The 26,352-nt window shown below is 43.5% G+C and overlaps 2 protein-coding genes across 5 annotated transcripts in view; one reads left to right on the top strand and one right to left on the bottom strand.

Annotated features, from left to right (window-relative positions):
* Positions 1-3,140: 3,140 nt before the first annotated feature.
* LOC140203221 (inactive serine/threonine-protein kinase 19-like) lies at positions 3,141-21,161 on the bottom strand. 4 transcript variants are annotated; one of them, XM_072269192.1, is made up of 7 exons: positions 20,978-21,155; positions 16,861-16,977; positions 14,542-14,687; positions 12,046-12,281; positions 8,075-8,184; positions 5,381-5,528; positions 3,141-3,515 (listed from the first exon to the last, which is right to left on the bottom strand). In XM_072269192.1, the coding sequence occupies exons 2-7, from the start codon at positions 16,973-16,975 to the stop codon at positions 3,470-3,472; spliced, it is 801 nt and encodes a 266-aa protein (XP_072125293.1). In that variant the 5' UTR covers positions 16,976-16,977; positions 20,978-21,155; the 3' UTR covers positions 3,141-3,469. The 4 variants fall into 4 exon arrangements, with proteins under 4 accessions (XP_072125293.1, XP_072125294.1, XP_072125290.1 ...); XM_072269193.1 differs by having other exon boundaries at positions 8,075-8,172; positions 20,978-21,150; XM_072269189.1 differs by having other exon boundaries at positions 3,505-3,591; positions 20,978-21,161.
* A 477-nt stretch (positions 21,162-21,638) lies between these two features.
* The window catches only part of dxo (decapping exoribonuclease), a 25,559-nt gene continuing 20,845 nt past the window's right edge, over positions 21,639-26,352 (top strand). Inside the window, exon 1 of the mRNA XM_072269188.1 lies at positions 21,639-21,870. The gene's annotated coding sequence lies outside the window, so the exon portion shown is untranslated. The remainder of the gene's footprint in view (positions 21,871-26,352) is intronic.

Here is a 26,352-nt window from a genome sequence, read left to right as displayed (position 1 = left end):
CAATATTGTGCAGTGGCCCCTCTGTACCAGACGGTGATGTAACCAGTTAGGTGGAGCGTAGGTGGTGATGGAAGCAGGTTTGATTGGAGGAAAGTATAGAGATGTCAGAGGCAAGTTTTTTTCCCCCCACCCAGAGAGCGGGAGGTGTGTGGAACATGCCACCACGGATGGTGATACTGACTATATAAAGTTGGTCGAGAGCTGCTCCATTTTATGTGGTTGTTCCACTAAAGACAGTTTATGGCCAGGTTCTTTCTAACACAGTATTCTAGCTAACAGGAGACACAGTAGTGTAGCAATGAACACAATTGCTTTACCACACTAGCAATCAGGGTTCGATTCCCGCTGCAGTCTATAGGGAGCTTGTACCCTCTCCCTTTAACCATGTCCGGGTGCTCTGCTTCCCTCAACATTCCAAAGAAATACAGGTTAGGGTGAGTAAATTTTTGACATGCTTTGTTGGCAGTGGAAGTGTGGTGACACTTGCGGGTGCCTCCAGCACAATCCTAGCCAATTTGACACAAATGACACATCACTGTATCTTTCAATGTTCTGACGTACAGGTGACAAATAATGCCAATCTTTAATCTTGAATGCTGCAACTTTAAACCGAATCCCAAACTCATTTACAGTTCAACAAACTAGGTGCTGGAGGAACTCAGCAGGTGATGCAGCACCTGCGGAAGGAGAGAAACCGTTGCTGTTTCAAGTCAAAACTGTTAACAGGGGTTTGACTCAAAACACAGACAGATTCCTTTCTTCCCACTGAGGCTGCCTATCCTGCTGAGTTCTTCCAGTACCTAGGTTGTTGTTGCACATTCCAGCATCTTATTTCTTCACATGCATGATTCACTATTTCTCTGTATTTCTGTGGAGAGAATCCTCACTCCACTCCCCCCCACCACAACTCCCACATCCAGGACATATCCCTGGAGCACTGTGCTCACTGAGCCCTTAGGATTATCAATGATCCCTCCCGACTGTCTCACAGTCTCATTGACCTCATAGAGTCAGACAAAAGGTACAAGACAATGACTGTTAGGCTTGGAAACAGCTTTTTCACCCAGACTGTGAGACGTCTGAACACCCTGCTACCTCCCAGTACACATTATTAATGACAGCACCAGTGGCAGTATGCTGTTGTATATTTAACATATGTTGTATATGTATTTTACATTAACTTGCACATTTACAGAATACTTTATCTGTTAATATTCTCATGTTGACATTATTTTCTGTGCTGTAGGTGATAATGAGGCCCTCCATTGGTTGGGGTTTACCATAGATGTGTCCCAGCTGTCCACCTGATACACAAGCCAGGGCAGTACGATACGGAGAGCGAGCTGTTGCTCCGTGTAGCAGGCTCTCCCTCTCCGCACAGCTGATGAATCCAAAGGAATGGCAGAGACCGATACAGTTTGGCATCGGCAGCACTGCAGGAGTTGCCGGTCAGCGTTGAACTCAATGCAGGACTGCCTTAGGAACTCCAGCTCTGGGTTTTACCCCTAAAGCCTTCCCCATGAGTGGGTATGGCTGCAAGGCAGCAGAGGTTTGAGATCAGAGTTTTCCTACTCCTATGTGAACTGTCAAGATCAGCTGATGAACTCCAGTGGCCCAGAGTGACTGGCTTTAAGGTGCCAGTCTTTACCTTTGCCTTTCTCCTGTCAGTAAAAACCGTTCAGCCAGGCTTAGCAGCTAAGCCACACGTGAAGGCCAGGAACTGGACGTGGTTGTCAGAGGCTATTTGAGACTCACACCTTTAGGAGCATTTAATAGGTAGTAGATCTCCACTACCCCCGCCCCCCGGCTATGAGAACTTTGAGGAATCTGAAGGTGATGTATGTGTTTTGCATCTTGGGCTCTGAGGAAGGTCGTTCCACTTAGCTGTATACATGTATATGGCTGAATGATGGTAAACTTGAACTTTATAATAAACGAGGCTGCTTAGCAAGATAAGAGCCCATGGAATTACAGGGGAGTTACTAGCATGGGTGAAGCATTGGTTGATCAGCAAAAAACAGAGAGTGGGAATAAAGGGATCCTATATCTGCCGGTTACCAGTGGAGTTCACGGGGTCAGTGTTGGGATCGTTGTTTTTTACGATGTATGTCAATGATTTGGACTATGGGATTAATGGATTTGTGGCTAAATTTGCCAATGATACAAAGATAGGTGGAGGAGCAGGTAGTGTTGAGGAAACAGAGAGCATGAAGAGAGACTTAGATAGTTTAGAGGAGTGGGCAAAGAAGTGACAAATGAAATACAATGTTGGAAAGTGTATGGTTATGCACTTTGGTGGAAGAAATAAATGGGCAGACTATTATTTAGATGGGGAGAGAGTTCAAAGGGACTTGGGAGTCCTTGTGCAGGATATCCTAAAGGCTAACCACCAGGTTGAGTCAGTTGAGAAGAAGGCAAATGCAATATTGGCATTCATTTCTAGAGGTATAGAATATAAGAGCAAGGATGTGATGTTGAGGCTCTATAAGGCACTCGTGAGACCACACGGAGTATTGTGTGCAGTTTTGGGCTCCTTATTTTAGAAAGGATATACTAACATTGGAGAGGGTTCAGAGAAGATTCACAAGAATGATTCCAGGAATGAAAGGGTTACCATATGAAGAATATCTGGCAGCTCTTAGGCTGTATTCCCTGGAGTTCAGGAGAATGAGGGGGGAGATCTCATAGAAACATTCCAACTGTTAAAAGGCCTGAACAGATTAGATACGGCAAAGTTATTTCCCATGGTAGAGGAGTCTAGGACAAGAGGGTGCAACTTCAGGATTGAAGGATGTCAACTTAGAGCATAGATGCGGAGAAATTACTTTAGTCAGAGGGTGGTAAGTCTGTGGAATTTGTGGCCACAAGCGGCTGTGGAAGTGAAGTCATTGGGTGTATTTAAGGAAGAGATAGATAGGTTCTTGATTAGCCAGGGCATCAAAGGGTACAGGGAGAAAGCAGGGGAGTGGGGATGACTGGAAGAGTTGGATCAGCCCATGATTGAATGGCAGAGCAGTCTTGATGGGCCGAATGGCCTACTCCTGCTCCTATACCTTATGGTCTTATGTATTGCATTATACTGCTACTGCAACTGCAAAGTTGACACATTTCAGCACACATGCCAGTGATATTAAACCTGATTCTGATTCATTCACCAGTTTATTGCAGTCAATTTGATGCATCAAAAAGGAAAACTCAGCAGAAACTTGAAATGACTCAGTTGACTTAATTACCAATGAAATTTTAAATGGAAACTGTACACATTTTAAATAAATATATATTATTCTGGTTTCACAGACTTGGCAATTAATTAAAGACCATAATACACAGTTCCTCCTTCAGTCATCTTAACAAGTCTTTCTTTTGACATTTGACGTCAGTATCCTTTCCCGTTTGCTGGCACTTCATTATATCCTCCTTGCCCGCTGCACCTGTCCCTCATCTTGTCAAACTGTGGGTTTGCCATTGGTCAGGTGCTGTTCAGACGCAGTAAAGTTCCGCTGGTCGTAGGGATGCTATTAACAGAATTAAATATACAATTGATGTCGGCTACAAAGAGGTAGAAACTGAGCATCTGTCATGTGTCGGCAGCTGAAGATTTGGAAAACAGAAACGATTTTTTAGCGCTCTGAAGAAAGGGTAGCATGTCACAATGACAGAAGCCAGCCTTGTAAGCCCTCAGGTCAGCTCTAGCTTTCAATGTGATAGAAGATGGCGCAATTCTGGCTTTAGTTCCAATTTTCACCCCATTCCCAATTCCCTCTGAGCCACCTGTGTTAGAGTCATAGAGTGCTATAGCACAGGAACTGGCCCTTTGGCCCATGTAATCCCTGCCAACCTCCTATTCTGCCTAGTTCCATCAACCCACACCCAGCCCGTTGCCCTCCATACCCCTCCCATTATTGTACTTAACCCAGCCTCTCTTTAATATTGCAACTGAGCCCGTGCCCATCTCTTCTGCTGGCATCTCATTCCACACTCTCATCACCCTGAGTAAAGAGGTTGCCCCTCAGATTCCCCTTAAATATTTCACCTTTCACCCTTAACTGATGACCTCTAGTTCTAGTCTCACCAAACCTCAGTAGAAAGGGCCTGCTTACCATTCCCCTATCTATATCCCTCATAATTTTGTATAGCTCTATCAAATCTCCCCTCATTCTCCAACGCTCTAGGGAATAACCAATTCAGTATTTTTCTATTGAAAAATTGAAATTATTTCAGAGTAAAGGCCCAAGTGATGACCAACATAAATAGTTTTCTCTGCAGTTAACAATAGTATGAAAATTGTAGCGTATATACGCTGGGGTATATGGAGTGTCCAGGGAGGGGTAGTACCTCTGGTGAAGGTGCTTTTTTGTGTCCAGACTAGGGCAGCTCATTCACCTTTGGTCTCCACGGGACACTCAGCCTTCACCTGTGGCTCCAAGTGGCCGTTTGCATGTGGCAGCGGCCACACCCCAGTACACCACTTCAACAGGTGAGCTAAACCAGGTGATGATAGCTAGCAGCCTCATACCCTGGTGTGATAGGGACGTGTCTGTCCTGGCACGTGAAGTCAGCTCCGGGAGAACTTGGCAGTTGAGATCTACGTTGAGATCCAACAGCCAGGAAGGCAGTTCTGCAACACTCTGTGGAGATTGAAGGGCATGGCAAGGCACAGAGGTCATGGTCATCCACTGTAACCATACACTGCATCCGCCTGTTCTGACAAATACTCGGCCCACTGGCCGGGCTTCCAAAGTCGAGAGAGTAGAACTGCCCCAGTACAGTGGCCTTTCTAAAGCTTTCCCGCACAGGTTTCCCGTCATCATCAGATACAACAGACAACCAACATATACACTGAGGATGCTGCCAAACTTACTGGATTCTTGAAGATAATGTAAAAGAATGGCACAGTCCTCTAGATATGAATCGCATATTCAAATCCTTCATTTTGAATAGGCGCATTTTCTGATTTCCCAAGATCTCAATCACATGGACATCCCCTCTCCATCACAGCCGATTGGGCAGAATATCAGTTTAGCACAAACTAGATGGGCCAAAGAGCCTGTAGCACTATGACTCTAAATAGCTAATGATATGAAGAGTCTGGCCAGTGCTCAGGTGTTCTGGCAGTTAGCAGTCACGCTGGAATGCCAGCCCTCGTTAGTCAGGGTTCAACTCCTGCCACTAGCTGTAAGGATTTTGTACGGTTTCCTCCCACAGTTCAAAGATGCACCGGTTAGTAGGGTAATTGGTCATTGGAAATTGTCCTGTGATTAGGCTACGATCATCTAGGTGGATTGCTGGGTGATGCAGCTCGTTGGTCTATAAGGGTCTGTTCGGCACTGGACCTAAATAAATAAATAATTGAACCAAAAGAGGTGTTGTTACTCTTTACCATTTCACCAACTCTGCTCCAACGATGTCATGGACGTGGTACCGGATGCCCATCTTCACAGCAGATGTTACTTTCCGAGTCTCCAGTTCCGACTGCAACACCTCGTTGTACTTTGATTTCCGGATCATCCCCAGAACAGTTTTCCGACCTGTGGTGTGCAACCCAAGTTTCTGCTTTTAACAACCGGAAAAGGCAAATCGCAGACTCAAACAACTCAGCCCATCTACCGTTCCCCGCCCGCCTCCCCTCTCTCTTCAAAATTTCAAGATTGTTTCATGTCATTTCCAGTACACAAGTGTAAAGAAGAATGAAATAATTGGTTCTCCAGATCTAATGTAGCACAAAAAAAGCGAGACAAAGGACTCAATAGTAATAAATATACAAGATATCTTACATACATAAATTGATTATATGTCCATAAAGTGACATTAGGCACAGAAGTGTCTGTACATAAGATGACTGACAGGAAATGATAAAATAGTGGTGGTTGGGGATGTGGAGGGGTGGGTTAGTAGGTGGAGGTGTTGATCAACCTGACTGCCTGTGGAAAGTAACTGTTTCTGAGTCTGGTAGTCCTGCTGGGGATGCTACGAAGCCTTCACCCTGATGGCAGTAGAAAAACAGTCCATGAGCAGAGTGGGTGGGAAGCTCCATGATGCCACTGGCCCTTTCCCAGCACCTTTCTGCCTATACAAAGTATTCGGCTTCCTTGGAAGTTTTCATGTTTTATTGTTTTGCAACATTGAATCACAGTGGATTTAATTTGGCTTTTTTGACACCGATCAACAGAAAAAGACTCTTTCATGTCAAAGTGAAAACCGATCTCTACAAAGTGATCTAAATTAATTACAAATAAAAAAAATAATTGATTGCATAAGTATTCACCCCTTTAATAAGACACACTAAATCATCACTGGTGCAGCCAATTGGTTTTAGAAGTCACATAATTAGTTAAATGGAGATCACCATGTGCAGTCAAGGTGTTTTAATTGATTGTAGTAAAAATACACCTATATCTGGAAGGTCCAACTGCTGGTGAGTCAGTATCCTGGCAAAAACTACACCATAAAGACAAAAGAACACTCCAAACATCTCCGTGAAAAAGTTATTGAAAAGCATGTCAGGAGATGGATACAAGAAAATTTCCATGTCACTGAATATCCCTTGGAGTACAGTTAAGTTAATCATCAAGAAATGGAAAGAATATGGCACAGGTGTAAGTCTGACTAGAGCAGGCCGTCCTCAAAAAGTGACTGATCGTACAAGAAGGGGACCAGTGAGGGAGGCCCCTGAGAGATTTGTAACAACTCTGGAGGAGTTACAAGCTTCAGTGGCTGAGATGGGAGACACTGTGCATACAACAACTGTTGCCTGGGTGCTTCACCTGTCACAGCTTTATGGGAGAGTGGGAAAGAGAAAGCCACTGTTTAAAAAAAAAACTCACATGAAATCTTGGCTAGAGTTTGCCAGAAGGCATGTGGGAGACTCTGAAGTCAGATGGAAGAAGGTTCTATGGTCTGATGAAACCAAAATTGAGCTTTTCGGCCATTATAGTTAACGCTATGTATAGCATAAGCCAAACACCACACATCATCAAAATCACACCATCCCTACCGTGAAGCATGTGGGGATGCTTCACTGCAGCAGGCCCTGGAAGGCTTGTGAAGGTGGAGGGTAAAATGAATGCAGCAAAATACAGGGAAATCCTGCAGGAAAACCTGATGCAGTCTGCAAGAGAAGCGACTGGGAGAAGAATTGTTTACCAGCAAGACAATGAGCCCAAGCAAAAAGCCAAAGCTATCTACACAGGAACGGCTTAAAACAACAAATTTAATGTTGTGGAGTGGCCAAGTCAGAGTCCAAACCTCAATCCAATTGTGAACTTGTGGCTGGACTTGAAAAAGGTTGTTCACTCATGATACCCATGCTGATAGAGACCTTTACACACAGACTCAAGGCTGTAATTACATCTACTAAATACAGACTTGAAGGGGGGTGGGGAGTGAGTACTTATGCAACCAATTATTTAGGTTTAATAATTGTGATAAATTTAGACCAATTTGTAGAAATTTGTTTTCACTTTTCTATTGATCAGTTCAAGAAAGCCAAATTAAATCCACTGTCATTCAATGTTGTAAAACAACAAAATATGAAAACTTCCAAAGGGGATGAATACTTATTATGGGCACTGTTAATCTGTTCTGTACCTTGCAATATTTAATTTATGCACTTTATTGTTTTTAAATGTAATTCATCTGTAGATTTTATCCTCACTTCCCTTAAATTATTGTGTGTTATGAGTACTACCGTGCTTTACACCCCGGTCTGGAGAAACATTGTGTTGTTTGACGGTACATGTGTATATATAGTTAAATGACAATAAACTTGACTTCATATGTCCTTGGTGCCTATATACATATATGTGCACAGGAAAAGAGAAATCCCCTTCACACTAAGTTTCGATGTACATGTGATAAATAAATTAATCTGCGTCAACATCTGATCCCTCTGTCCTGCACTGGAAGCTGAGATCTGGAGTGGCACTTAAACTCATAACTGTCCAGTGCAGAGCCCTGTCACACAATATTCTAGGCATCTTAATGTTAAACAGCCACAAGGTCGGCAGCAGCCTTCCAACGGAGTTCGAAGGGCTCTCGGATAGCACCTTACACCAAGCGTGTACATCAACAGTACCTTTCACAAAATACTTTACAAATCGGCCAGCGCCTGGAATAGCAAGCCACCAGCTTCCCACGTCACGCACCGTCAGCACCCCGGCGTTCACCAGCTGCCTGTGAGAGGAACTGGAACAGTCAGAAAGTGGAAGCAATCAAGTATCTCAATTTACAGAATGCCAAAGGAAGGGAAAGTGTAAAAGGGGAACTACAGCCAGTTCGACTGACATACATTTCTTTTCATAGAACTTAGCACAGATTCGACATGTCACCTAAACCTTTGACAAACTTCTATGGATGGACAGCTAGCTGCATCATGGCCTGGTACGGAAACACTGATGGAAAGGTCTACAGTAAGTGGTGGATACAGCTCAGTCCATCACAGGCAAAACCCTCCCCACGACTGATCACATCTACATGGAACACTGCCAAAAGAAAGAGGCATCCATCATCCCACAGCACCAGCTTCAGTTACAGTTATTACCCTACAATCATTAGGCTCCCGAACCAGCATGGATAATTTCACTCTCCACAACAATGAACAGATTACACAGCCACAGACTCACTTCCAAGGACTCTACAACTCAGTGTTTTTTTTTAGTAACTGTATGATTTGTACCTTTTGCACATTGGTTGTCTGTCATTTTTTAAATTTATAGATTTTCTCATTTTTTTATTTTCCTGTAAGAAAATGAATTTCAAGGTAGTATACAGGAACATATACAGTACATACTTTGATAATAATTTTTTACTTTGAACTTTGGGTCAAAAGAATTATTAAGCGAAATTGACTGTCTATTCCCTTCCATAGCTGCTACCTGACCTACTGAGTTTCCCCAGCATTCTGTGCATTGCTTAACACTTCATATTCCCCCCGGTAGTCCCCACCCTGAGAGCATGACCATCGATTCCTCTAACTTCCAGCAATTACTCCCCATGTCTGTTTTCTCTTTCCATTATCCCCAACCCCATTCAAACTTTTCTTAATAAAACCTTATTACAGAGTAAAGTTCAAAACTCCAAGTAAATTTATTACCGTAGTACACGTACGTCGTCGTATACAAACCTGAGATTCATTCTCTTGCGGGCAGTCACAGTAAATGCAAAGAAACACAACAAAATCAATGAAAAACCACACAGCTTCCAAATCGCTACTCAAAGCAGCAGAACCCATTGTTCGGATGGAGAGTTGATGCCAGGCCAGATTGAAAAGGTCAGGATGTCGAGGTCCAAAGCGAGGTACGGGACGGTTCGGATCACTGCTACACGGCTTTGTGCTGAACTATGGGACTTCTTTACAGAATTCAGTTCAGAAACGCTATTTGCTTGCAGTTACTGTTTGCATGATTTTTTTTTATTGCACATTGGGTGTTCGACGGTCTTCTTTATGGGTTAGTTTATTCTTTTATATTTTTATGGGCATGATGTGGCTTTTATTCTCTGCACATTGGTTGTTAGATAGTCCTCCATTTTTTCATATATATTTAGGGTTTGTTTTCTGGGCTTCTTTCTGTGGCTGCCTGTTAGGAGACAAATCTCAAGGTTGTAGAATGTATACCCATACTTTGATAATAAATGTACTTTGAACAAGACGGACAAACAATGTGCAAGTGGCAACAAACTGTGCCAATACAAAATGAAAAAAGATAAACAAAATAATAGTTATAAATATATAAATCCGCAATAAATATCAAGAACATGAAGTGAAGAGTCCTTCAAAGTGAAGCCACAGGTTGTGGGAAGCGTTCATTGTTGGGGTGAATGAAGTTAAGTGAAGTTGTCCTCTCTGGTTCAGCAGTCTGATGGTTGTGGGGTAGTAACTGTTCCTGAACCTGGAGGAGTGAGTCCTGGGGCTCCTGCACCTCATCCCTGATGGCAGCAGTGAGAGGAGAGCATGGCCTGGGTGGTGGGGATCCTTGATGAAGGATGCTGCTTTCCTGCAATAATGGTCCATTTTAAAAACCTCTTACCCAAGGCCATTAATCTGAACAATCATTAGCAGCCTCCAGCCCACTCCGTTACCTCAGTGAACTATAAACACTTTTAAACACTTTTTATGATGCTGCTTTGCATTGTAAATAAATGCTGATATTTATGCACATTTTATTCCATATTTGCACTTTAACCTCTAAATTATAAGACCATAAGACATTGGAGCACAATTAGGCCATTCGGCCCATTGAACCAGCTCCACCATTTCATCATGGCTGATTATTATCCCTCTCAACCCATTCTCCTGACTTCTCCCTGTGACCTTTGACCTACTAATTAAGTACCTATCAGCCTCTGCTTTAAATATACCCAATAACTTGGCATCCACAGTTGTCTGTGGCAACAAATTCCACAGTCTCACCAAACTCTGGCTAAAGAAATTCCTCCTCATCTCCGTTCTAAAAGAACTTGCTTGTATTCTGAGGCCGTGCCCTCTGGTTCAAGGCTCTCACTCTCGCCACGTCCACTCTACCTAGGCCTTTCAATATTTGATGGGTTTTACTGAGATCCCTCCTCATTCTTCTAAACTCCAGACAGTACAGACCCAGAGCCGTAAACACTCCTCGTACATTAACCCTTTCATTCCTGGGATCATTCATGTGAATCTTCCCTGGACCCTCTCCCTCTACAATGCCTGCACAGACTTTATTAGATAAGAACCCCTCTTAGGTTTTTATTTAAGTTTAAGTTCATTGTCATTTGACTGTACACATGTATAACGCCAAACAAAACAAATGTAAAAGACATAAAAGAAGTGAAATATATGAATTCATGATTTATCCAGAAGGTGTTGACTGAAGATGTTGCATGTAGGCACCATCTTGACCAGATGTTTCCCTCTTCCTAAATAAGGGGCATTTATGACACAAGTTAAAAAGTAAACTGTATGCTGCTATTGGCGCTTCATACGTGACGAGACCTGGGTGGTGGCAGGGAGCTCAGTAGTCTCACAGCCTGGGGGAAGAAGCTGTTTCCCCATCCTCACAGTTGTTGTCTCAGGGCTACGGTACCTCCTGCCTGACGGTCAAAGAGATTGTTGTACAGATGGGAGGGATGTAATGGTTGAATTTTGTCATTTTTGTTGCATGTCACCACAGCAAATTTCTGACATGTGCAAGTGAAAATGTTGAATAAAGCTGATCCTCCCCCTTGATCCATGAAGTGACCCTCACATCAGTAAAACACTTGTCCACTGATCGAACGGTGAAACAGATTTGGATGGCTCTGCCGCAACAACCACCTCGTCAATGTAGTAAGACCAAGGATCCGACTGTGGACTTCAGGAAGGGAACACACACCGGTCCTCATCGAGGGCTCAGCAATGGACAGGTGAGCAGTTTCAAGCTCTTGGGTGTCAACATCTCTGAGGATCTATCCTGGGCCCAACATATTGATGCAGTTGCAAAGAAGGTGCGACAGTGGCTGTATTTCATTAGGGTTTGAGGAGGTTTGGTATGTCACCAGCAACTTTCTACAGATGTACTGTGGAGAGAATTCCGACTGGTTGCATCAGCGTCTGGTATGGAGGGGCCACGGCACAGGATCGGAAACGGCTACAGAGGGCTGCAAGCTCAGCCAGCTCCATCACCGGCACCAGCCTCCCCAACACTGAGGACATCTTCAAAAGCTGACACCTGAAAAAGGCAGCTACCACCATCAACCACCTCCATCACCCAAGACATGCTCTCTCATTGCTGCCATCACAGGTGAGATACAGGAGCCTGAAGACACACACTCAATGATTCAGGAATCGTTTCTTCCCCTCTGCCATCAGATTTCTGAATGGACAATGAGCCCATGAACACCACCTCATTACTTTTTGCTCTCTTTTGCATGATTTAATTTTTTTCTATATATACACGTACAGTATTTCTCATAGTAATTCATAGTTTTTTTTAATGCATTGCACTGTACTGCTGCCACAAAACAATAAATTTCACGACATATCCCAGCGATATTAAACCTGATTCTGGTCCTGCCTGGCTGCAGGGCACTCACGTTATTTCTTGGTCCTGAAATGAAAACTCCTTGAGCATTTGATCCTTGGTGAAGCCCATGTCCACACACGAGCTGAGCACCGTCTCCAGGAACCTCTGCACAGTTGCTGCAGCGTCTCTCATCGCCGTGGCAGCTAGAACTTTCCTTTTGTAATCTTCACTAAACACAACGCCGAATACGTCCGTGTCAAATCCAAACTGGAAAATTCGAACAACTCCCAGGTCCTTCATCTCATTCTGACAAACAAAAGAGTGAAGACAAAGACTCTCATTTCATCCATTTTACAATCAAACCCCAGCAGATACCTTCCATTAATATGTCAGAGACTTAGGGGTGTGATAAGAAAGTTTTTCATTGGTATATGGAGAGGATTCACAGGAGGTTCACAAAAATGATACCGGGATTGCAAGGCTTGTCATGTGAACAGCGTTTGATGGCTCAGGGCCTGTATTCACTGGAATTCAGAAGAATAAGAGGGATCTATTGAATGTCAAAAGACCTCAAGAGTGGATGTAGAGAGAACGTTTCCTTTGGTGGGGCAGTCTAGGACACAGCCTCAGAACAGAGGGACATCCATTTCGTAAGGAGATGAAGAGTAGGGGGTGCTGAATGGTGGAATTCCTTGCCACAGACGGCTGTGGAGGCTGAGTCATTGGGTATATTTAAAGTGGAGTTGACAGATTCTTGATTAGTCAGGACATGAAAAAGGCAAGAGATTGGGGCTGAGAGGAAACGGATCAACAGTGATAACAGTAGACTCGATGGGCCAAATGGCCCCATTCTGCTCCTATATCTTACCGTCCTGGCCAATCAGCTAAAATCTGTAGCACAGAATGGAAGTTTGTGAGACAAAATGGCGTCAGCTTGGAACGGGGTGATATTCTCGAGATGTGGATGGACGCACATCCTTGAGATGAGGTACTGGTGAAGAATGTTTTCCTCCTTATAGACTTCTTGTTTGTTTCTAAGTGAGGTGCCTTGGCCAAAAGTTGTGAGAGATAAGAAAGTACAAGCTAGTATCTCTAGGGGATGGAAAAGCACTGGGGTAAAAGTGATGTTATTTTCTTGAAGGTTATAAAAAGGGGCAATTTTTTTGTGTGAGGGGAACTCTTGTTGTGTTTTTATTTGTTTTCTTGTGCGGGGAGGATTAATAATCGTGCTCGCTTTCTTTTCTTTCTTGGTTTCAAGGAGACTTCAGAGTTGTATACTGTGATAATACATGAACCTTTGAACGGGGTGCAGGTACATGGTTCTTTGAAAGTGACACACTGGTGGATAGGGTGGTGAAGAAAGCCACTGGAATGCTTGCTTTCAGCCACATTTTTGAGTACAGGAGCTAGGAGATGGGACGTCATGTTACAGCTGATATGGCTACATTTGGAGGAATTGTACAGTCCCAGTCTCCCTGCTCTTGGAGGACATAATTAAACTGGGAAGGGAGTAAGAACTGATCTATGGCAGTGTTACTGGGACTGGGGTGCTTGAGTTACAAGGAGAGGCTGGATAAACTGGCACTGTTTTCAAGGGACTATCCACCTGCAGACACATCCAGAACTCTAATGGATGCTAAAGTAATTCATTGAACCATTTTTTTTTATTGTCTTCTTTTGCACGTTGGTTGCTTGTCTGTCTTTATTTATGTATGGTTTTTTATACGTACCATTGTGTTTCTTTGTTTTTCTGGTAAATGCCTGCAAGAAAATTAAACTCCGGTTGTACAGTATATGGTGACGTATATGTACTTTGATAATAAATTTACTTTGAACTTTGAAAATACATTACACATACGCACGGGTCACTGACCAGATGGTTACATGCCTTCACACACCACGGCGTCACTGCCTTGACTTCAAAGTTCAAAGTAAGTTTATTGTCAAAATACATCCTATACAAATCTGAAATTCGTTTTCTTGTGAGCATTCACAATAAATACAAAGAATCACATTGGATTCAATGAAAAACCACACACAACAGAGACAAACAACCAGTGTGTAAAACACAACAAACTGTGTAAATACAAACTGGGAAAATATATTAATAAATAAATAGGCAATAAATATCAAGAACATGAGGTGAAGAGTCCTTGAAAGCAGGTCCAGAGGTTGTGGGAACAGTTCAGTGATGGGGCGAGTGAAGTTGAGTAAAGTTATCCCCATCGGTTTAAGAGCCTCATGGCTGAGGGGTGATAACTGTTCCCGAACCTGGTGGTGAGGGTGGTGAGGCTCCTGTACCTCCTTCCTGTCGGCAACAGCAAAAAAAAAGCATGGCCTGGATGGTGGGGGTCCCTGATGATGGATGTTGCCTTCCTGTGTCGGCGCTCCTTGTAGACGTACTCCATAGTGGGGAGGGCTTTACCTGTGATGGACTGGGCTTTATCCACTACATTGGGAGAGCTGGTCAAGGGCATCGGCGTTCCTACACCAGGCCATGATGCAACCAGACATCCACCACACATCTATACAAGTTATCAAAGTTTTAGATGAGATGCTGACTTACCAGCTGACGATCGACCGTAGTCTTGTTTTTAACAATGCTGTAAAGCTGATGCTTCAGGACAATAGGTGGAAGGGAATCATCGAATAACTCGCGAGGGAACAAGGACGCCAGAAAAGTCAATGCAGATTTTGTGTCATTTGGCACATCTGTGAAATCGCAAAGATAAAAAAAAAGCCTCTCTTTATTTGGTCGTTTACAAAAAACACACAAGATATAAAAATTCTGCCATGAAACAGTACAGTACGGTGGCACCGTAGCGTAGTGGCTGGAATAGGGCGATTACAGCACCAGTTGTCCAGGTACAGTACAGCACGGTGGCACTGTAGTGTAGTGGCTGGAATAAGGCGATTACAGCACCAACTATCTGGGTTCAATTCATGCTGTTGTCCTATGAGGAGTTTGTGCGTTCTCCTCATAATCTTGTGCATTTCCTCCAGGTGTTCCAGATTCCTCCCACATTCCACAAAGATGTACGGATTAGTAAAGTTTAATAATCTGTGGGCAAGCTATGTTGGCGCTGGACGCGTGGCGATACTGCGGGCTGCTCCCAGCACAATCCTTGCTGATACAGCACGTTTTAGAACACAATCCTGGCCACGTACGCTCCTGAGAATTCCCACACTAACTGCCCATCCTAACTGTCCCTAAACTGAAGTGTTACAGGACTGAGTACACAGTCGCATAGGGACCAGTGTGGACAAGGCAAAACTATAGGCTTTGGCACCACAAGCCAGGTGTTTCTTGATTATTACATCACCTTAAGACCATTAGACACAGGAGCAGGATGAGGCCATTCAGCCCATCCATTCTGCTCTGCCACTTCATCATGGCTGATTTATTATCCCTCCCAACTGCAAACTCCTGTCTTCTCCCTGATGTCCTGACTAAACAAGAACCTGTCAACCTCCAGTTTAAATATTACCCAATAACTTGGCCTCTACAGCTGTCAGTGTTAATGAATTCTACAGATTCCCCAGCCTCTGGCTAATTCCTCCTCATCTCTGTTCAATAGGGATGTCCCTCTATTTTGAGGCTACTCTGGTCCATTATAGAAAACATCCTTTCCACGTCCACTCTGTCGAGACCTTTCAATATTCGATTAGTTTCAATGAGATCCTCCCCACCTCAATGTTTTTAAACTCCAGCAAATACAGGCCCAGAGCCTTCAAATTATCATTGAGATTAGATTTTTTTTAAATTCCAAATTTATTTAACGTCCCAAATTTAAAGTTGGTAATCTGAGCCATGGGATTTGATTCGGGACCCTTGATAGTGGACCTCTACCTTACCCTGCCTGGTTATAGGGATTATCAAGCTGCCAATTTTGTTCTGGGGCCTGGAGAAAACTGCAGAAACTTCCACTTTAAATATACCCAATGACTTGGCCTCCACAGCCATCACATGTTGTAAAGCAGGGATTCCCAACCATTTTTATGCCATGGACCCCTATCATTAACCCAGGGATCTGTGGGCCCCAGGTTGGGAACCCCTGTACTTAAAGGGACATCCTTGTATTCCGAGGCTGTACCTTCTGTTCCTATATTCACCCACTATTGGAAAAATTCTCTCTACTCCACTCATAGACAAGGATTCAGAAACAGCTCTTTTTCCCTTTTCTATCAGATTTCTGAATGGTCAGTGAAGATGACCTCCTTATTCCTTCTTTTGCTCCGTTCATTTTTAAAAAAAATTTGTAGTAACACCACTTCCCATCAGAAGACATCTTCTGAAGGCGATGCCTCAAAAATGCGGCATCCATCATTAAGGACCCCCATCACTCAGAACATGCCCCCTGCTCATTGCTACCACCAGGAGTGTGAAGGCCCACACTTAGTATTTAGGAACAGCTTCTTTCCCTCCGCCATCAGATTTCTGAATGGACAATGAGCCCATGTATACTACCTCACTGCCTTTCCTTCGTTTTGCAATATATGTGATTAAATGTTAATACTTATTGTAATTTATAGTGTTTTTTTTAAATTATGCATTGCTGTCACAAAACAATGAACCCACATACACTACTTCACTATCTTTTCTAGTTGGCTCTGTTCTTGCATCACTTACTTAATTTTATTTTTTTAAGTACCTTAATTTAGTTTTTATTATCTATTGCACCGTATTACTGCCACATAACAGCAAATTTCACAACATATGCCAGTGACATGAAACCTGATTTTTCTGTCTTCGCACTGTACTGCTGTCACAAAACAACAAATTTCACATCGTATGTCAGCGATCATAAACCTAATTCTGAACTCAGCGGACCTTGGCCAAAAGGTGAAATTAAAACATGAAGGTTTTTCGTCTCAGAATGATTACCTTCATACTTGTCGGTTTTGTTCTTATCGAATGAATTAAATCCATTTGCAGTCTCTAATTTACGTCTCTTAACCTGCCGGAAGACATCTGGTATCACGTTTCTCTTGCGGTTCATAGCTGTCAGCGAAAAACAAACGTCAACTGCCACACCACATTGTCAGTTACCGTATCCAGAGCTGCTTCAAGGCACAGTGGAAACTGGTTAACAGGGCCATCACGGTGACTTAGAACAGTCGCTTATTTGAGACAACTCAAAGAATAAAAACTAATTGAGAAAATAGCTGGAATTGTCTTCAGTTATTTGGGACACTCTGTTGCTTAACTGGGACAAGAGACTGCTGGCGAATAGCTTCCAACCAGTGCCAGTCACTTGTTTAGCTGTTATTCCACACTATATCGTGCTCAGAGCAAACTGTTTTGAAAATCACATCAAATGCGTGTCTTTGCGTTCAAAAAGCAGTAATTTTTGTCCCTGACAGTTGGAGAGAAATAAACAATGAGACAATTCAGAACAGTTTTGCTCACTGCAGTTTCAAGCATTCAGGCCTGGAAATGCCAAAAACAGCCAGGGGTGAAAATGAAACAATTTCACAAATCCAACAACTTTGGGACAATGAAGAATTTGAAGGTATACATTTGGAGGATGCAATTGTTGAAGACATTGCATGAAAGTAGTCTGAACTTATTTTGTTAATTTACAGTCAATCAAAAGAACACTGCCACGTACACCGAATGAGTTCCTCCATCAATAACTATCAGGAACGAATACACAGTTTTATAGCACTGTAGTACTATTGATAGTGTTCTAATTTGTTCTGTATTTCATTTAAAAACATAATTTGTTACTGAGTTAAACAGTAATTTGTCTTTTTTTTTTATACCTTTTCAACTACTTCCATGAAACTTCGGCTATTTGAGGACAGCTGCTTAATTGAGCCAAACTGCAGTGGTCCCAATGTGTCCCAATTAAACAGAATCCACTGTATCATGTTGTGTTAATGGCAATAATACACACACTAACTGATATAACCAAACATGAGTTAGGGGTATGCATTCGTAACATCAGAATAGTCACTGTCAATAATAGAGTGTTAAACAAAGAAAATGCCCTTCGGCCCATTGAGCATCTGCTGACCATCAAACGAACATTAACACTGGGGATCAGGGGTTCCCATCCCTTGCTTAATGGCATTTGTCCATGGCATAAACAAGGTTGGGAACCCCCGCAGTGGATGAAGACCAGCAAGGATGAGGGCTTGTGACCCCTCCCCCCACCTCAGGTCAGCAAGTTCAGAGATCGAGGTCCCGTGATGGCAAGTCCTCGGGTTGATACTGAAGAGTAAACACTGAAGTCAGTGACTTTGGGAGTCGGGGCTGTTGGCCAAAGCTCTGGATCTGCAAGTCAATTGGAGAAGTCAGAGGCCTGACAGTCCACAAGACCACTGGAGACTGAAGGTGTGGCAGAGTGGAGGAGTGTGTGTGTGTGTGTGTGTGTGTGTGTGTGTGTGTGTTAGATCTAAGTGACTTTGACCATGGAAAGATTGTTTGTGGCAGACAGAACTGTTGGAATATCTCAGAAACTTCTGATCTTCTGGGATTTTCACACACAAACACCCTCTAGAGTTTACTGAAAATAGTGCGAAACACAAAAAAACATCCAGTGAGCGGCAGTTCTCCGGGTGAAATCGCCTTGTTAATGAGAGAGGTCAGAGGAGAATGGCCAGACTGGTTCAAGCTGACAGGAAGGTGACAGTAATTCAAATAACTAAACATTACAACAATGATGTACAGAAGAACATCTTTAGCCACACAACACATTGAACTTTGAAGTTTTGGGGCTACAGCCACAGAAGACCATGAACATACACTCAGTGGCCACCTTATTAGATACAGGAGGTAGCTAAAATGGTGACCACTGTGTGTATGTGACCAAGACGTTGTTTGGTGACAATATTGCTTAATGAGTTTTGGTTTTAAACTTGCTTGCTGACATTCCTGTGAAAAGCTTTGGGATGTTTTACTGAATTAGATGTTGTTGGAGTTCCCATTGCCATCATCTGGAAATACCTCAGTTGCCGAGCAGCTGTCACTGTAGAAATACATTAATGTGCTCTATTGTATTTCACACAAGTTGGGAGCGGTGTAATACATTATAACTTGTTACATATTTATATCTCTGAATACCAAAAGGTGTTCACTCCTCATTCAATTAATGTACTTGTGCCGTTCAGGGACCCACATCCCATAAATTAATCGTCACTGCAAATTGATGGAAGTAGGAAATGGAGAATTAGAATGACAATTATGTAATCAATGACTTTTGTTTAATCAAACTGGATTTCAAAAGGTCACCACTAAATCGTTCTGTTCAGCTCTGATTCCCCTTTGGGCCTGTTTATTAATTCATTGCTTTCATAATTTACTTCTGCATAAACCGTGATACATTAAATCTAATTTTTATTTATTTAATTTGAAGATACAGCCCGGGCAGCCACTTCTGGCTCTTTGAGCTGCACCACCCAGCTGCCCTCCAATTTAACCCTAGCCTAATCATGGGGCAATTTGCAAGGACCTATTAACCCACTAAACTCTATGCCTTTGGACTGTGGGAGGAAACAGGAGCACCTGGAGGAAACCCACACGAACATACAGGCAGTGGCAGGAATTCCGCTCAGGAACACCATGAGCCACAATGGTGATGTGCTAACTGCTATTGTGGCACTTGGAGCCATCCTTGCGTTGTATTGTTAATGCAAATGACACATTGTACTGTTATGTTTCGATGTACACACAACACATAAATGAATCTGAATTTACACTAATTCCATTCCCATCAATCTATCCCCCGCCCACACACGAGGGTGAATTTACCAACTAGCAAATTCTCAATCTCTCTGCCTCTATCTCTGGAGACAGTTTATCTATCAATATCCTTTACAAACCCACAGATTCTCACCGCTACCTGGATTATATCTCTTCCCACCCTGTAACATGTAAAAATGCCATCTCCTTCTCTCAATTCCTCCAATTCCACCAGATCTGCTGTCAGGATGAGGCTTTTCATTCTTCTTCAAAGACTTCCTCCACCATCAATGCAGCCCTTACCAGAACTTTTGCCTTCTCCAAAGGAATCCCACCGCCAAGCATATCTATCCCTCTCCCCCCCCCCCAACTTTCTGGAGGGATTGCTCCCTACGTGACTCCCTTGACCATTCATCCCTCCCTACTGCCACGCACACCCCTACACCTCCTCCCTCACTACTACTCAGGACTCCTTCCAGGTGAGGTGACACTGCTGTGTCCGGTGCCTCCAGTGTGGTCTCCCGTAGTGAGATCCAACGTAGATTGAGAGACTGCCAGAAAAAGCAGGATTTCCTAGTGGCCACCCACTTCAATTCTACTTCACATTCCAACATGCCAGTCCACAGCCTCCTCTACTGCTGCGATGAAACCACACTCAGGTTGAAAGAGCAACACATTATATTCCATCTGGGTAGCCTCCAACCTGATGGGATGAGTGTCGATTTTTCGACATTCTGTTAATGCCCTCCCTCCTTCACCATTCTCATTTTCCTCTCTCACGTCATCTGCTTACTGGACCATCACATCCCTCTGGTGCTCCTCTCCCTTCATTTTCTTCCATGGCCTTCTGTCCTCTTCTATCTGATTCCCCCTTCTCCAGTCCTTTATAGTTTTCACCCATCAACATCCCAGCTCTTTACTTCACCCCCTCCCCCGGTTTCACCTATCTCCTGCCACCTTCCTCCCCTTCGCCCACTTTCTCGTTCTAACCTCATTTTTTTCTTTCAGTCCAGCTGAAGGGTCTCAGCCCGAAATGTCGCCTGTTTACTCTTTTCCATTGATGCTGCCCGGCCTGCTGAGTTCTCCAGCATTTTGTGAGTGCAGCACTCATCCCAACAACCCCACTTGCCCAAGTTTTGCCCGTAACTTTCTAAACTCTTCCAATCCGTGTACCGGTCCAGCTGTTAATGTACCTGCCTCATCCACTGCCTCCGGGTACGTGGTTTCAAAGGGCAGTGGAAGTTTAAAAAAAGACTATGTTTTAAGCACATATGTTTAAACATTAGCCCAGCAAAGGATCAAGAACCAGAATTACCTCAAGAATTGATGCAACAGCGGTTAGAGGGGCCGAGTGGCCTCCTCCCAACGCGCCGGATGTTGTTGACACGGAGTTTACCCTCGTCGCTGCCGCCGGCTCTGCACCCGCCACCTCGCCAGCGGCGCGTCTGGATGACGTCAAGTGAGCGTCGTTAAATAGTTCCGTCGCGTCCTCTGCTCAGACTGGGAAAACATAGGTTCCGGGAGCGACAAACATAAACTACATTCACTATACAGGCAGCTTATTTACAGGTTTACATTTTCATACTTTGTAACTTTAATAGAATCCACAACCTATGGACTCACTGCTAAGGACTCTACAATTTATTATTTATTTATTATTATTGTATTTGAACAGATTATCTTATTTTGCAAACAGGTTGTTTGTCAGTCATTATATGTGGCTTTTCATTGATATGTTGTAGTTCTTTGTTCTACTGTTAATGCCCGCAGGAATCTCAGTGTAGTATATGGTACACGTTCCTGATAGTAAATTTACTTTGAACTTCGAACTATCACCAGAACATGTTAACTAGTTTTGGTCTTAAATTCTTACTCTCTTTCTTCTCAGAATATCCACATAATTTAGTCATCAGTCCCCAATATATTTCACCTTTTTCACAATCTGTTGCTGGATAAAAGGGAATGATCTGTGCGGACGACAACAGCGGGCGGAACAATTTCCGGGCGTGTGCCGTCCCTCCGCTGTTCAGGGGAGTCTGAGCTGTCACCATCGCCTTCACCGGGCAGAGGGACCAGAGATGTCGATCGGGACACAGGCGGATGTGTACCGAGAGGGAATGTAGTTGGGAAGAGACACGAAACACCGCACCTCAGTCGGTGTTCAGCCTGAGGAACGGAGTGGTCCAGTCACGAAAGTCTTCCGGCTCGGTAAATGGTGAAGATACAACGTTCCTGGGGGCAGTCTCCTGACCAACGTACCCCGCAACCCCCAACTCGCTCCCCACACTGTTGGTCTATGTCCCGGCACCTGCATTCTCCTGTCTATCCACACCCCATTCCTACTTACTTGCAGCTCAGTCGTAGTTCCATTCCCCCGGCCTGAAGTATCTCACTACCCTGACACACACGGCTCCCTGGTCTTGGAGCCTCAGGACCACTTGATCTCATTCACTGGTAGATTTCTCTTTGAACCTTACTGACCAGCAACGGGTTGAAGAATGTTGAAAGAGTTAATATCGAGAGAGGCAGAGGATGATTTTAATGTTTAAAATCCCCTGCACTATCAGATTTCTGAATGCTCCATGAACCCACGATATGACCTCATCATTCTTTCTTTGGCACCAGTTATTTATTAGTCCATCTATCTATTGATTTGATTTAGAGATACAATGCAGAGCAGGGCCCTTGCAGCTCACCGCCCCGCACCATCCAGGAACCCACCGATTTAACTCTGGCTTAACCACCAGACAACTTACAATGACCAATTAACCTACTAACCGGTACGTTTCTGGAACGTGGGAGGAAACTGGAGCATTCAGAGGAAACCGATGTGTTCAGGGGAGGACGTACAACCTCCTACAGAAGGCGCTGGAACCGTATTGCAAACTCTGATGTTTGCTGGGTACTTGGATTCTGATGAAGCTTTGACAGCAAAGAAACTCTGCAGTGTGAGTTCCGCATCACAACCCACTGCCTGTGGCTCCCGGTGCAAGGAGTGGGTATTCAGTTGGGGTAATCTACGAGAATCTCTCTTTCAGTATTGGCTCGGCCAAAGGGAAGTAATAAAGGACATCAATTGCAGGGAAGTAAGAGAAGGTTTTGAATCTCTGGAATTTGTTGCCACTGAGAGCTGTGGAGACCAGAATATTATCTGTATTTAAGGCAAAAATTTATAGGTTCCTGTTTTGTAAGAGAGTTGATCGTTACAAGGAGAAGGCAGGGAGAAAATCAGAGATTTTCTGAATAGCAGAGGAGACTTGATGGTTAAAATTGCCAAATACACCATGGCTTGGAACGGCAGCTGCTCTGCCTAAGACCACAAGAAAAAAATCCAGAGAATTCAGAATCAATGTTATTAACACTGTCTTGTCTAATTTGTTGTTTTGCAGCAGCAGTACAGTGTAAAAACATAAAATTACTATCAATTGATGGTAGCGTAGTGGTTAGTGTGTTGCTAATACAGACTCAATGGGCTGAATGGCCTAATTCTGCTCCTGTGTTTTAAAGTCTTACAGCTTGGGGCGTCAGAGTTTGCAATACGGTTCCAGCGCCTTCTGTAGGAGGTTGTACGTCCTCCCCTGAACACATCGGTTTCCTCTGAATGCTCCAGTTTCCTCCCACGTTCCAGAAACGTACCGGTTAGTAGGTTAATTGGTCATTGTAAGTTGTCTGGTGGTTAAGCCAGAGTTAAATCGGTGGGTTCCTGGATGGTGCGGGGCGGTGAGCTGCAAGGGCCCTGCTCTGCATTGTATCTCTAAATCAAATCAATAGATAGATGGACTAATAAATAACTGGTGCCAAAGAAAGAATGATGAGGTCATATCGTGGGTTCATGGAGCATTCAGAAATCTGATAGTGCAGGGGAAGAAGCTGCTCCTAAATAAGTTGATGCCATAGTTCAGCACATCACAGAAACCAACATCCCTTCATGGACACTATCTAACCTTCTCACTGCCTCGGTAAAGTGACCAGGATAATCAAAAACCTCACGCACCCCAGACATTCCCTTTTCTCACCTCTCCCACTGGGCAGGAGATGCAAAAGCCAGTACTGCTACTTCCAAGCCCACTCTCAGCAGCAGCATCCAAAATCAGGGACCCCCACCACCCAAGCCATGCTCTCTTCTCGCTGCTGACTTCAGGTAGGAAGTACAGGAACCTCAGGACTCACACCACCAGGTTCAGGAACAGTTACTACCCCTCAGCCATCAGGCTCTTGAACCAGAGGGGATAACATCACTCACCCCATCATTGAAATGTTCCTACAACCTATAGACTCACTTTCAAGGATTCTTCACCTCACGTTGTCAATATTTAGTTCTTTCTTATTTATTATTATTCTTTCTTTCTTTATGTATTAGCACGGTCTGTTGTCTTTTGCACACAGGTTGAACAGCCAGTTGCTGCGGTCTTTCATGAATTGTATTACGGATTTATTGCGAATGCCCACGAGCCGATGAATCTCTGGGTTGTATATGGTGATACACTGTTGCACTTTGATACAAATTTACTTTGAACTTTGTTAATTTTGTTCCAAGCTCTCGATCATTGAAAGGATGGAGAAGCACCTTGATCTCAGTGATGCTTCCGGCTGGAGATCCTTCAAGCAGAGAGCAGACGAGGTGCTAGTGATCGCCAACCGGTCGATCTTTGAGACTTTCCCAGTAGATCCTGAAAAAAATGAGAAATAAATACACAAATACTGTTGTAATGTGAGCATTATAAAATCAAGTTATACTAATTAGGATAATGGTAATATAGCAATACTCCCGCTACTGAAAGCTGTTTGTAAAGAGAGATTGTTTCCAGGTTGCGAGGTTTTAGTTCCGTTCTTTCTGCCCAGTGCGCATGTGTGTATAGCCCCCCCACCCCCGCCATGCATTGTGGTCGGAAAGACCGGAAGTAAAACCCTGCAACCTGGAAGCAACCTCTTTACAAACAGCTTTCTGTAGCGGGAGTATTGCTATATTACCATTATCCTAATTTGTATTAACTTATCTTTATAATGTTCATATTACAACACTTCTCCCCCTTTAAATTGCAACATTCCCCAAATGTAAATAACTGGGAAACAAAAAACAGTGGTGTCATTATCTTACGTACCTCTGAAACTTTTTCTAGTGTCTCAGTAACAGTTTACCAATACAAAACACCCGAAAAATGTGGCAGATTCAACATTCAGTCTAACAAAGGAAACTGTCCATTCAAATACACAAACAACAGGAATTCTGCAGATGCTGGAAATTCAAGCAACACACATCAAAGTTGCTGGTGAACGCAGCAGGCCAGGCAGCATCTCTAGGAAGAGATGCAGTGGACGTTTCAGTAAGGGATTAATCCCTTACTAACTCTTCCTTCAGTTAGTCCTGACGAAGGGACTTGGCCTGAAACGTCGACTGCACCTCTTCCTACAGATGCTGCCTGGCCTGCTGCGTTCACCAGCAACTTTGATGTGTGTTACTGTCCATTCAAATATTCAGTCTGTCAGGAGGTTTGCGAGAGCGCTGTGCTGCAACAGATGAAAATTATGAAATCTAAATACAGGAGCTGTCTTACTGACAGACACCTCACAGACTGTCTCAGACTGGCTGTCTGCAGTTATGAGCCAAATTTCAGGGAACTAGCAGAAAGTATTCAGCCTAGGTTGCCAACTGTCCCGTATTAGCCGGGACATCCCATATATTGGGCTAAGTTGGTTTGTCCCATACGGGACTGCCCTTGTCCCGTATTTCCCCAACTAAGGTAGAGCGTTCCTATGAAATCGTTCGAAAGCAGAAATGGTGTAAAGCGAAGAAGCAATTACCATTAATTTATATGGGAAAATTTTTTGAGCGTTCCCAGACCCAAAAAATAACCTACCAAATCATACCAAATAACACACGAAACCTAAAATAACACTAACATATAGTAAAAGCAGGAATGATATGATAAATACACAGCCTATATAAAGTAGAAATAATGTATGGACAGTGTAGTTTCACTTAACAGAATCAGGAAGATTAAGCCAAAACCGATTTGTAGAAAAAAATCCATACGTACACGGATGTGCACACAGGTGCCCGCGCAAGGCTTCATGGTCATGGTAGTCTTTTTTTTTGGTTCTTGATCCTCCAAAATATTCCGCATGGAATTTAAACTGGATTTGGTCTTTCTCGGGGTAAACACAAGTGTCCCATATTTGACTGCTACTTTTGTCTCTTATTTGGGAGTGAGAAAGTTGGCAACACTAATTCTGCCCCAGTCATCACACTGAGTGCAACAGTCAATTTTTATTCATTTATTTTTCGTGTTGAAATAAAATTAAATAATGAAACATAGAATTAAAGGTGTTGTAATGTGAGCATTATAAAAATAAGTAATACTAATTAAGATAATGGTAATATAGCAATACTCCCGCTACGGAAAGCTATTTGTAAAGAGAGCAAACACAAGGAAATCTGCAGATGCTGGAAATTCAAGCAACACACACAAAAAATGCTGGTGAACACAGCAGGCCAGGCAGCATCTATAGGAAGAGGTACAGTCGACGTTTCGGGCTGAGACCCTTCATCAGGACAGAAGAGATAGTAAGAGATTTGAGAGGGAGAGGGGGAGATCTGAAATGATAGGAGAAGACAGGAGGGGGAGGGAAGGAGCTAAGAGCGGGAAAGTTGATTGGCAAAAGGGATATGAGGCTGGAGAAGGGAGAGGA

The sequence above is a fragment of the Mobula birostris genome, chromosome 9 (assembly GCF_030028105.1).
Source record: "Mobula birostris isolate sMobBir1 chromosome 9, sMobBir1.hap1, whole genome shotgun sequence".
NCBI lineage: Eukaryota > Metazoa > Chordata > Chondrichthyes > Myliobatiformes > Myliobatidae > Mobula > Mobula birostris.
This window is presented reverse-complemented; position numbering and strand designations above follow the sequence as displayed.

Bases quoted from the DNA above. Each gene is read 5' to 3' on its own strand.
- LOC140203221 (XM_072269189.1), bottom strand. From the start codon at position 16,975: ATGAACCGCAAGAGAAACGTGATACCAGATGTCTTCCGGCAGGTTAAG. The intron at 14,688-16,860 runs GTAATCATTCTG...GCGATTTCACAG, and splicing joins CAAAACCGACAAGTATGAAG to ATGTGCCAAATGACACAAAA. The intron at 8,185-12,045 runs GTGAGTGCCCTG...TGACTGTTCCAG, and splicing joins TTTCAGGACCAAGAAATAAC to TTCCTCTCACAGGCAGCTGG.